Raw genomic sequence first — 12252 nt, forward strand, 5'->3', positions numbered from 1 at the left:
TTCTGTTTCTCCCCCTCCTAGGTAGGCCTCCTAGGTAGGCCACAGTGCTGGCTCCTCTTTTTTGTGTTCAGCTGCTTCCAGGATCTTGGAGGAGAAGCCAGCACCTTTTGATCTGCCAGGTTTCTCTGCAATCTGCAGGCAGTCTGGGAACCATAGTTTATAGAGCTGCTGGTCTAACTCTTGGGACCCTGATATAGGGACCGATCCTGAAATATTGAAGCCAATGGAAACTTTGCAACTGACTTCAAGGTGGTGCAGGACCAAGCCAGAAAAGAGGCCTATGTTTATAAAAATTAATAAATGCAATTGAAAAGTTGTTGTATACCAGTGAAATGTGCATTCATAATCCTATTGGAGTCTCTCAGTTGTTCCACTCTGGTGCCCTAAGCCCCCTTCCATCTGCTCACAATAATGTTTGGTCATGTACTGGAGTTTAGAGTGTTGTATACATAACGTGCAAGCTAGGAGTCCTTTTTTTATTGGAGGTGAAGAAGTATTTAGCACTCTAATACTATTAGTATTTATTTTATTTTTTATTAAGCTACATAAGAAATGACAAAAGAGAGCACCAGAATGAACACATGGCTGCTTTCAACCCAGGGGCCCTTCTGTCATTCATCAACACATGGAAGCTCATGATATACCAACAAATCATACAAATATTTCATTATTGTACAGCATGTAGAGTCACTTTGTAGTGGCATCCACCAAAGAAAATGGTGGTGGGTTTTTTCTTTCTTGCCTTTCTTTCTAGCTACTGTGCCGCTCCTTCTTGACAGCATGGTACGACAGGCCCAGATTATTGGCCATCAATATACACTGACTGTATTTTGCATGGGACAGGGGAGGAATAAAGGGGCAAAAAAACTACAAAGGCCAAATCAGCAAAGACTGTACCAGGTCACTGTATCAATGTCTCAGCAATAGTCCAATATGGAGTGGGAGAACGGTTTGTTGTAGGACGGTCAGCCCAAACTGAATAGGATCTAAAATGTGAATGTTTCCATCCTTGTTCCCAATGGCCTGCGGGAGCATTAAACATACTTACTGGGAGAGAAGTGGGTTTGCAGGCTGATAGTTTACCAGATAAAAAATATCCTGATGCTATAGTTAGCATTCTTGCACAGCAGCAAGTGGGAAATGTGAAGAAAAATAGATTGGTTTTCGTTCTCCTGGGAACTGATTAGCCCAATTGTTTCCCAATAAAAGTTTTAGGACTTGTGGATCAAAATCTACACTGTGGTACTCTAACTTGAAGAGAACTTATTCTTTCTGACTGCACTCTCCAGTTACTCTAGAGGTGTAGATCTTTTACCAGAAACTATTTCTGAAGTGGCAAAGTAGGGAATTTGAATTTTTTTTAACCCATCATTCACCTTGGGGGCAACTTGGAAGTGGACACCCTGGAAGAGGTGATTGAATTCCAAGGAGGAAAAGTGTTTTCATGTATATTTGTGGTCAGTAGACAAAAATATCTCAAAACTGCTGAAAAATCGCAGTGTGAGCTGGGGAAAACTATATACACGTTTCTAAAGTCTCACTTAAAGAATAATGGGCCAGATTCCGGGGTCCAACTGCAATGTATGCAGCACAAGTTCGACCATGTTTGCAAACCTCCCTTTGACTCCCTTGTTCCTTGAGCACTGTGTTTAAGGCCAGCTCTGTGTTCTTTCTTGCTCTAGTGCATTTTTAGCAGAGATTTTTTTTTTCTGATGAAGTTGGGATGATGTGGCCCAAAACATTTCTTCTCCAACCAGTTGCTAATGCATGCTATTTCCAGAGTTGGTGGGGTCTCCCTCTCTCTCTTTTCTATATACACATATTCTGTAGTGAGAGAGAGAAAGTGTGTAAACTAATACATGTATGTATGGTAATAAAGTGCTCCCCAGAGAAGCGAGTGTTTTTTAAAGAAATCTATTTACATGCAGGAATAGAGCTAGGGCCACATGGCAGGGATGATTCGTCTTAACCTGAGGTGTACTCATGAGACTGTCACATGCACCCCTTCACAAACAGGATTGTTCAGTCAGATAAATCAATTGGATGTCAGTGTGCCTAATGGTAAATGTAGCTCTGGTGTTTTATAGTAGCTTGCGTTGAGAGCTGGTTTGTTTTTACCTTGATCGAAAGGTAGCCTGTAACTGGATCAATTTCTTTAGCCCTAATGGGATAAGGAGGAGAGTGCTTTGATATTATAAGGATGTACTTTTCCAGCAATGCTACAAGGTTTAGCAAACTGAAGTTCTCACTACTTACCCCTGTACAAAAGATGCTTAGGAAAAGAGATCTCTGTGAAGCAAAGTTGTGATGAGCCTTTTCCAATGATCTTGACAAACAGTTTGGCCTACAATTTCACTTGTCATTTAGAATTGAATTTTTTTTTTTGGAGGGGGAGGATGATTGTTGTTGTTTGTTTTTTTTAAGTTATAAATAGCTAAATTAGGGTTTAAACATGACTAGCTGACATGATGCTGAGCAGGCTTTGTGCCATATCTATGCTGGATGCACAGTTGTGGTCAGTATTCTATAAGTTAATTGGAGTCTTCACGATAATGTTTTGTAGTCAAGATAAGGCCTCCAAGCTAGACTGCGTCATTTAGTGTAGCCCTGTGTTGTGGAGTGATGCAGACCCTGGACGGACCACAGTCTCAGGAGCATTAATGCTCCCTCTTCCATTGTCTCCGAAGAGCAGCCAGCAGTCCCTCTGCCTGGGGAGCTAAGGAGATCACATGACCAGAAAGTAGTTCCTTGCCATTCCCCCATCCTCTGCTGGCAGTGGAGCTCTGCTGACTCTTCTGCATGCTTGGGAGAATGCAGAGCACTGGATCAGGCCCATTTCTATTGTTACCATCGCTGATGAACACTAGGGAGAAGATTGCCCCACTCCACCAGTGCTATCTTCTATAGACTTGCTGTGGAAAAACCCATCCCTGTTCATGGACAGCCACCAAATTTGTGAGCATCTCATTCTCCACTGACTCACTTGCAAGCATTATCTGTTACAATGAATTTATTGAAGTCGTAATTCCTTCCAATGGGTGTATGTGAAGTGAACAAAACTCCTGTTAACATAAAGAAGACTGGTGACAGGAGACTGTGTTCCAGAGGTATAGGACTTAAAACTGCCACTTGTTTCTGTCCTGAACTGTAACGCAAAAAGAACATGTTTCATAAATCAATGAAACCCTGAGTAATGTGGAAGTGATTTAAAGGCTCGTGCTTGTTTTTTGCAGCATTTAAGTGCCTTCACCAGAAGACCATCCTTTCTCTACCTGTAATCCTTTGCCTCATTCAATACTCATCTTCCAGCTTCTGCAACACATGCAGATAAAAGATTGCACAGGCAACTTTGTTCTGGTATTTCCTGACTTTTGAGTGCTCGACTTTGCAACCTTAATAATGTTTAATTCACATAGTTTATTGTGTGTAAATTCCAAACTGAAAAAAAAACCAGAAGTTTCATCAGGTGGCATGATACTGACATCCACATGGGTCATCAGCAGAACTGGAACCTTTAGAGCCACTACACTGACCTTTGCCAGTGGAGCTAAGGGAGTAAACGATAGCAGTAGCAGGTTGTCATCCTGTATGTGGACCAGCGTTGGCGCAGAATGAGAGAGTTTGCCAGGGTTTCACAAATATTTGCTGACTGCTGAGAAGTGGGGAGACTCAGAGATCTTGGGTTCCATTCCAGGCTCTGTAGGGAAGTGTGCTCCAGTGGGCACAGACTTTTCTGCTCTGCCCCCCAAAATGTGATCGTTTCTGCCTCCTCCTTTCCAATGTGGCCCTGCCCTAATCCTGTCTCTTCTTCACTCTTTTCTCCTTGTCCCAATCCCGTTCTCCTCACCTAGCCAGTCCCAGCCTCCGCTTCTCAGGGTTTTCATACCAGTCCCAGTCTCCTTTCCCAGAAAGTTGTAGGTCTGTCACTGTAGCCTATAGGTGTAGGTATGTGCTAAGGGAAGCCTGGGTATAAATGAAGGGAGTAATGCAACGAGCCTACAAAGGCTCAAGGCTTGTACAACAGTAGCTTAGCCAAACTAATTAAGGCATAAGGCCCAAAAATCCTAGGCATAAGTAACCAACCAAGAGTAAGCTAGAGGATAAGAATCACAAGATAGAGCACTGTAATAACTAAACTGCTGATAAATAATCACAAGATGGAATTTTTTTTAGGATATTTTAGTTAGGGACATCAGCTGATCTCTGATCACAAGAATACCATGGTAAACTAATTGACACACATGCTAATAAGCATGTGGGAAAAGGTTTAGTAACCTTTGGGAGACGAGTACCCCAACATAGCACCATGAGGAGCTATAAATAAGGAAAAGAGGCTGAAACCCCTACTGAATATGCATTAGGCATAGTGGTATCAGCATAACGCATTATGAAAGTTGTATCACAGCCTGTGTGCTTTGAGAGGGAGAGAGGTAGCTCTTGGGAGATGCCAGGATGATGACCACTGGAGATGGTGAGGAAGAAGACAACTAACACTTCAGATTGTTTTGCAAGGGATGGGGATAAGTATATGGACAGGGCCGGCTCCAGGCCTCAGCACGCCAAGTGTGTGCTGGGGGTGGCATGCCACGGGGGGCGCATTACCGGGAAGGCAGCAGGTGGCTCCGGTGGACCTCCCGCAGGCGTGCATGAGGAGGGTCTGCTGGTCCCGCAGCTCCAGTGGAGCATCCACAGGCGTGCCTGCGGGAGGTCAACCGGAGCCGCGGGACCAGCGGACCCTCCGCAGGGACACCTGCGGGAGGTCCACCGGAGCCGCGGGACCGGCGAGCGGCAGAGTGCCCCCCGCGGCTTGCCGTCGTGCTTGGGGTGGCGAAATGGCTAAAGCCGGCCCTATATATGGATGCTGCACTCATTTTATCTTCTTTCTGCCTGCTTTGCTGGGTTGGAGTGTTTGAGAATTTGCTAACTGTATTAATAAAACTGTTATAAACCAGAGTGTGTATGTTACATTAGGACCCCTTAGTGTGCATGGTTGCAACAGTAGTTCTGATAATACTGGGCCTGATCTTGATACAAGAACCTACCAAACTTCAGAGTGCTAATTAAGGAAACTAAATTAGTAATATAATCAACATGCAATTAATAGATCAGACAACATCGCTTTGGACTTCCCATCCCTGTCTCCATGCTTCTCCTTATCCAGCCATTTCCAGTCACCCCATCTTTTTGATCCAGTCTCATTGACCAGCAAGTCTCAGTACCTTTCCTTCTAGCTCATCCAATCTGTCTCCCTCCCCCAATCTGTCCTCCAGTTGCCCCTTCCCCATGTTTTCCAGTCTCAATTTTCCTTCCCAGGCTCCTTGTCCAATCTCAGTGTTTGTCCCCCAGCTCTTTGTCCCAGTTTCTCCCCAGGTTCCTTATGCCAATCTATCCCTCGCTCCCCTTGCAGGTCCAGTTCTTGTCCCCTCTGTATTCGAATCAAACAACTTTGTCTTCCAAACTGCCTGGGCCTAACGGGGACGTCATTGACAGGCCCAGCCTGTAGCAGCCCTGAGATGCAATTCAGGGAAAGCCCTGCTCAGTCTTGAATTGGAGCAGGCCTGGTGCAATTGGAATCTTTGGGGAATTTCACCGCTAAAATCAAAGTCTCTTCTGAGCAGGAGTCAACTTCAATTTTTCAAAGGCTTATAACTTGGCCAAAGTTTGTAATATTTTCATAGGGTCATCAAAAGGCTCATCCCTGACACAAAGGCCACCCGATGCCAAACTTCAAGTCCCTGCTCCAAAATGGGGGACACTAGAAGTTGTCTAAGTGAAGGTCACCAAAATTTAACAGGGGCAAAACAATGTATCTTTCTCTAATCTGATTCTTGGAAATGGCCAAACCATTTCAACTGAAATTTTTCTAAAGAAGTTCAGTCTGAGGCAGACTGCCAGCATGGAAAATTTCAGCCAAAATGGTTTACATTTGGCAAAGTTATAAGCAACTGAAAATGGGATCTTATAATGGGAAATGTCAGGCAATCCTAATAATAGGCAGTGCTACCAGCCCCTGCTATAATATAAAAAACAGTCCTCTTCCTCCTCTATGTTCTAAGGTGGCTGTTGTAGCTGAACTAATTCCATAGTTTTCTGTAATTTCAAACTAGAATAAGCATGTGTATAGTTTGTCTGTCACACTGTGGTGACAGCCATTGAAGCAAACACTAGTATCTCTAGATTTAGATTCTGAAATCTTGAATGCCGGGAAAGATTCCTTTCAAGATATTATTTAGAGAGAATATTGTATTGGGGGATTAGCAGTGTGTTGTGTTGATTAGACAAGTTGCAGGGAGGATGCATAAGAGAGAGCTGCATGCTAGGATGCCAGTGAGTAAAAATTATGCAGCCTAACTATTCCTTGCAGGCTCCAGTAAGCATATGCCATGTCACCCAGCAAGTGTTTGAAAATGTGGCGCTTCACTGTCATTCTGTGTTAAAAGGTCTGCAACTCAGTTCAAACTAAAAGCACTTGACTGTGTGAGTCTCCTAAGTGAAAAGGGATTCAGTGCGCCCCAGCTAGTCACTTCACTGCTTGTGATTTTATGGCTCCATTGAAAAGCAAGCCCTTTCTCTCTGCTCTCTGATACCTCAGAGATGTTTGCCTTGCACAGTTTGTCACAGAGACCCTGCAGTTATTTCACACACTCTTCTAATAAAGTCTTTCGTGGCTGTCATGTATTTCCCCTATTATCTCTCCCTGCTTGAGTCTCACAGATAATTGATGATGCTTTAGTTAATCATCTTTCCTCTCTTTTGTTCACCAGGTATCTCAGCCTTGAAGGGATCCTTTTCATTTAGAATTTGTGTCTTTTCCTAGGTAATTGATCACTGCTCACTCAGGGACGCCCGATTCCCATCAGAGTGGGAGCAGGCATCATGAATAATCAAAAAGTCGTGGCTACGCTGCTTCAGGAGTGCAAGCAAGCTCTGGATGTGCTCTCACGCAAAATGTCTGATGCATCGGAGGAAGATAAGAGAGAGTACCAGCAGTGCAAAGGTGAGGTCTCAACAAGAGGCCCCAGGAACAAGCCAGCAGATTGCTGTGAACTTCCTTGCCACAGTGACACATCCCCATTCCTGTCCTATTTTTCTTCTCCCAGCAGATGAGTGTCAGGAGATGACTGGATTTCTAGGGCATGAATGGGATGTGGGCTACAGGCAGGCACGGAAAGAAGCCCACTTTGTTGCAGTGAATTGCTGTCAGTTCCAATTTTAGGCTTCAGTAAACATGAGCCTATAAGGAACAGTTTAGTTTGGGAAGAACAATGCCCAAAAGTTTGCTGATGCACATAAATATTAAAAAAAAAAAAAAGATGCAACTTCTGAATGCTGGCACTTATTTACTTTCTTTTCACTAGGAATTTGTCTGTTGCTTATATATTTAACAGTTTCTCCTCATAAAAAAACTCACCATTTGAATCTTTCTTGTAAAACATGCAACCCCTCTACAAGTGGTGTTCCAAGAAAAACACTTGCAATATCCATATTGCAAGAATAACCTCTGTCATTTAATATTTGGAATAAATACATACAAAATGAGTGCTAAGGTGGAAGAGTTTTACATTGCCTGTACTATGGAGAAGCTAACATTTATTTCAGCATTGTGTGATGGTTGATGTTCTGAATTATTTCAATTCCAGTGAAATTTTAAATTTGCATTAGACACGAGAACCTGCCAAATGTTACTGTTAGTTCTGTTCGCTCTGTAATAAACTTTCTAAGGGGCTACCCAACCTTTTATTTTGCACATAAAGAAATCTTTTGAGTTTTCATTACTGAATTTGTTTTCTGAGTGTCTTTCTTTCTATCACCAGCTGGAGAGTATGCCTATTCTGTTTTGCCACACAGAAAAATCACTCATGCCGTGAATATAAAGGAAAATATTAATAGTTGAATCTGAGATTTTTAAAAAACACCAAAAACATTTTTTTTAAATAGAAGAGTGCATGTGCTTTTTGCCAACTAGTTCACTTGTCTGTAGTTAGTACTATATGCTTTCAGTGCATTCTCCCCACTTTGCATGAGTGATTCAATCATCATAATATTTAGTCCATTCTTGACCTATTTGGTATTCTAGTCTGCTTGGAACAGATTTGCAAACCCATGATCTTCCTGGGAGGTCAGCTGGCTATCAAGCACCTTAGTTAGTTTCTGAGCATGATTGTGTTTGAGGGTGGTGGATAGGTTTCTGTTATAGATACGGGAAGATTTTTCTGTTTCTACAAAGGGTACTTTGTTTTCTCATCACAAATTCCTTTAAGCTTTATCACTCTTTAGAATGGGCTCTTGAACTCCTAATCAGGTAGCGCTTTCTTCTTCATCCTTCTCTTCTTCTTTTCTCCTATTAAATGCCACAAAGCATGAGAAATAATCAGCTTAGTTCCAGATAAGGTAAATCAGTGCCCTTATAGTTATTAAATTAGACATGGCCCTTCAGGTAAACTGCTTCAGGAAGTGAGTGATCAGAGACTGAAGTGAGGCTCAGGCTTTTCTTAGGAACGGCTGCCATGGGCTGGCTAAAAGAAGAAAATCCACTTGCAATGGGGCAGTGATAATAATATTAATACCTAATCATAGTTGCTGTCTGTGTGTGTATTCTTCTGGAGGGCACAGACTGCAGGTTGGCTGGATGATCTCAGGCTGCAGATCCCCTTTCCTATGGCAGGTGGCTTTGAAACAGCAGTAACAATCAGATTGTGATATAACTGATTCATCCAGCCCACATGTGCTTCCAACAGAATGGCATTAGTACAGGGTCACTTATGGCAGCAGTTTGAGCCAAGGGGATTCTCTGAACACAAACGCTGAGGGTTTTTATTCTCTCCCCTCCCCCAGACGTTGCCTTTGTCAAACTGGTTTTTCAGACCAAACATAGGAACAACTGAAAACCAAACATACACAAATCGGGGAGAAAAAGAATCTTCACCATACCTTACTTAAGGTTTTTTGTTTTGTTTATAAATCCTACAAATAACCTCCATGTAGTTTCATCTTTCTTCAGCCCCCCTAATTAGCCGTGAATTTACATTGCTTACAATGATAACACAGCCATGCCAGAAAATCGCTGGTGCTTGGATTTTGGCTGAAGAGTGCAGAATTATTTATAGTTGCCACTGCAATATTTTGTGATTCCATAGATGATGATACAATGCAACACAATACAATAATTGTATTTATTGCCGTCACATTCAGAGGCTCCAGTAAGGATTGGAGGCCCCATTGTACTAGGCACATTACAAATGCTTAAGAAGACCTGCTCCCAAAGACAACCTAAAAGACTCATTGACTTTCAATGAGACAGGTTCGTAAGGCCCAGATTCTCAAGGTACTTAGGCCCCTTACTCCCATTGAAAATTCCCATTGATTTCAATGGGAGTAAGGCACCTAAGTACCTTTAAAGATCTTGGACTAAGTGCTCATGACACTAAAGTGACTTAAGTGCTTTAGGAAATTTTATCCTAAATTCTTTTTTAACTAGCACAGCATTAAGGACATTTGGTTAAGATAATAGGAAAGAATTAGACCATATTCTATCCTTTGCTTTTTATTGCATCCAAATGGGAACAGAGTCCACCTGCGGGATCGGGGCCTAATCGAAATAAAATGTTGAATGCAAATTTAAATTTCATTGGAGTTGAGGGTAACAGTAATACAGTTATGGTCTTAGGGAGCCTGCCTGTGAGTGTCCCAAACCACATTACTTATTACTTTTGTAATGCTTGATGCTGTTACTGTCCTCTAAATGTTGGTATTATTTAATTCAGTGTGCTTTCTTTTATTGGGGAGGGGAGAGATGAGAAAGGGAGAGAATGGCAACGTTGGGAAGTTGCAAGCGGTGGGGTGCAGCAAGTCAATATCAGCAACTGTTAAATCCATTAACTGCAAATGTCTGAGGGTATGTCTACACTACCCGCCGGATCGGCAGGTAGTGATTGATCTATCAGGGATCGATGTATCGCGTCTCGTCTAGACGTGATACATCGATCCCCGAATGCGCTCCCCTTTGACTCCGGAACTCCACCAGGGTGAGAGGCGGAGGTGGAGTCAACGGGGGAGTGGCGGCCGTCGATCCCATGCCGCGAGGATGCAAAGTAAGCGATTCTAAGTCAATCTAAGAGGTCGACTTCAGCTATGCTATTCTCGTAGCTGAAGTTGCGTATCTTAGATTGCCCCCTCCCCCCAGTGTAGACAGTCAAAGAAGTCACTCTGGCAGAAAAGTTGACTCTGGCATCTCTGCAGGTATTGCTTGGTTGCCTGCCTGACCTCTTTCTTCTTCTGCTGCTGTTGCTGCTCTGGGCTGAAGGGGAAGCTGGGAGAAGCTCCTCTGCTGGAGTTGTCAGCCACATGGGACAGCCCGGGAGCACACTAGAGTGGCACCTTCTGGGACTCTGTCTCCAAGCAGGCTCCAGCATGCTCCTCGGCCAGGGGAAACGTCCTCTTCGTTTATTAAGGCGACTGTACATAAAAAGGCAGGATCTTAGTTCTGTCCTCTTTGTGGTCAGCCAAGTTTCCCTCAATCCTATTTATGTGTTACCACAATTGTTATCAGAGAGTTGCTGTTGACACTGGGAAGAGGTGAGTATGCTGCATAGCTGTCATCCCCTCTGTCCATTCCATTGCGCCACCTTTCCGTGCCTTCACTCTCCGCCAGCCTGTGGAGCCGTGGGAATGATACAGTCAATGCCCGGACAGTGCTTCAGAACACTGGGGAATCCTAGCTGCTTGGGAGGTGCTAGCAACATATAACTGCAGTGCAATGTCACTTGAGTGAGATAATATGTGCGAGAATGTGGGCATAATTTTAAAAGCAACTTTTGAAAATTTGGCCCTGGTTGTCAGGGCTTCCATCATTTTCCAAGGAAAACTATTCTACAGCCCAATAGATCTCACTGTCAGTAAGTGGGCTTTAATAAGGATAAGAAATGTACGTTTTAATTTATTATCTCTAAGATATCATGATTTTGTAGAAATGTAGAAGTACATTTAGCTCATTATCTCATTAAGTAATGATGATCTCAGAACAGGATTTTTCCTGGGAATCAATGACCAGCTGCGGCTAGATACGCAGCTGATTGCCATTAACCCCAGCTGGTCAATCATCCCTGGCTAATCCACTTTTATTAGCAGTGGGAGTCATAAAGTTCTGGTAGTTAGCACAGGGGTCTGAGAGTCATGAGACCTGGATTCATGCCTCGTCTATTCTATTCCTAACTCTGCCACTCACTCACTGTGTGACCTTTGGCAAATCACTGAGGGGCTGAGCATGTGACATACCACTTGAAGTCAATGGTAGTGCTGGGTGCTCTTCACCTCTGGAAAATCAGGTCTTTAACCTCACTGTGCCTCAGTTTTCCCATCTGTACAATTCCGATTTTAAACAGGACTTAGAGATCCTCAGATGTAAGGCACTGCCAACGGGGAATTCAAAAATGTAAAATTGGCCTAATTCTGCTTCCATTGAAGTCAGTGGCATTGGCTCCAGCAGGAGCAGAGTTAATCTATGCAGAACACTTCTGAAAATTCTTCCCTGTATGTTATGGAGTATTATTACTTCTAACATAAACTGAAAATGAAGCATAAAAGTACAGGAACATTTTGCCAAATCCTCAGCTAGTGTAAATCCATGTCGCTCCATGGATTTGAAAGGAACTACCCTACTGTATAGCAGATGAAGATTTGGTCCATGGATTTTCTGTATGGGTGATACAGTTTCAGCTGGTAAATATAGGGCATTTGTAGAGAATTTAATTTCCTGTGCCATACATCAGCCATTCAAATGGACTGAATAATTTCTTCTTCATTTTCCTACATAACTGAGTTTTATTACTCTTTTCACTGTGGTACTGGGAGTGTGTGTGAGGAGGGGGAGTGATCCACAATTATTTCTACTACTGCAGCTTGAATAATTCATTGCCAATGATCTTTGTGGCAAATGTGGATATTGAAGAATTAATAAACTTTCCAAGCCTTCTAATTATCTTAGTCCTTTTTAGTCATTAGCAGATTTCTAATAGTCTTTAGCAAAGGGGATAGGTTTACCATGCTGTTAGATTAATTCACTCAGCCAAAAACCCTGTTCTTTGGGGAAAATGTTTCCTACTTTTCTTTCTCTAGTTCTTCACGCATAGACGGCCACCAAAGTGTTTTACTTCCTGCTAAAAACCTTTTTAATGGCTGGCAGCCCCAATTTACCTGCAGGGCATAGTAGAGCAACTGATGAGATGCACCCCTCTCATTATTACTCTTGTGACA

At 42.9% G+C, this 12252-nt stretch overlaps 1 protein-coding gene across 1 annotated transcript in view; it reads left to right on the forward strand.

Moving 5' to 3' along the window:
* ALPK1 (alpha kinase 1) overlaps positions 1-12252 on the forward strand; it is an 84961-nt gene that overhangs the window by 31826 nt on the left and 40883 nt on the right. The window contains exon 3 of the mRNA XM_030564711.1: positions 6818-6997. Coding sequence (XP_030420571.1) covers positions 6877-6997 — 121 coding nt within the window. The 5' untranslated portion in view covers positions 6818-6876. The remainder of the gene's footprint in view (positions 1-6817; positions 6998-12252) is intronic.

The sequence above is a fragment of the Gopherus evgoodei genome, chromosome 5 (assembly GCF_007399415.2).
Source record: "Gopherus evgoodei ecotype Sinaloan lineage chromosome 5, rGopEvg1_v1.p, whole genome shotgun sequence".
Classification (NCBI taxonomy): domain Eukaryota; kingdom Metazoa; phylum Chordata; order Testudines; family Testudinidae; genus Gopherus; species Gopherus evgoodei.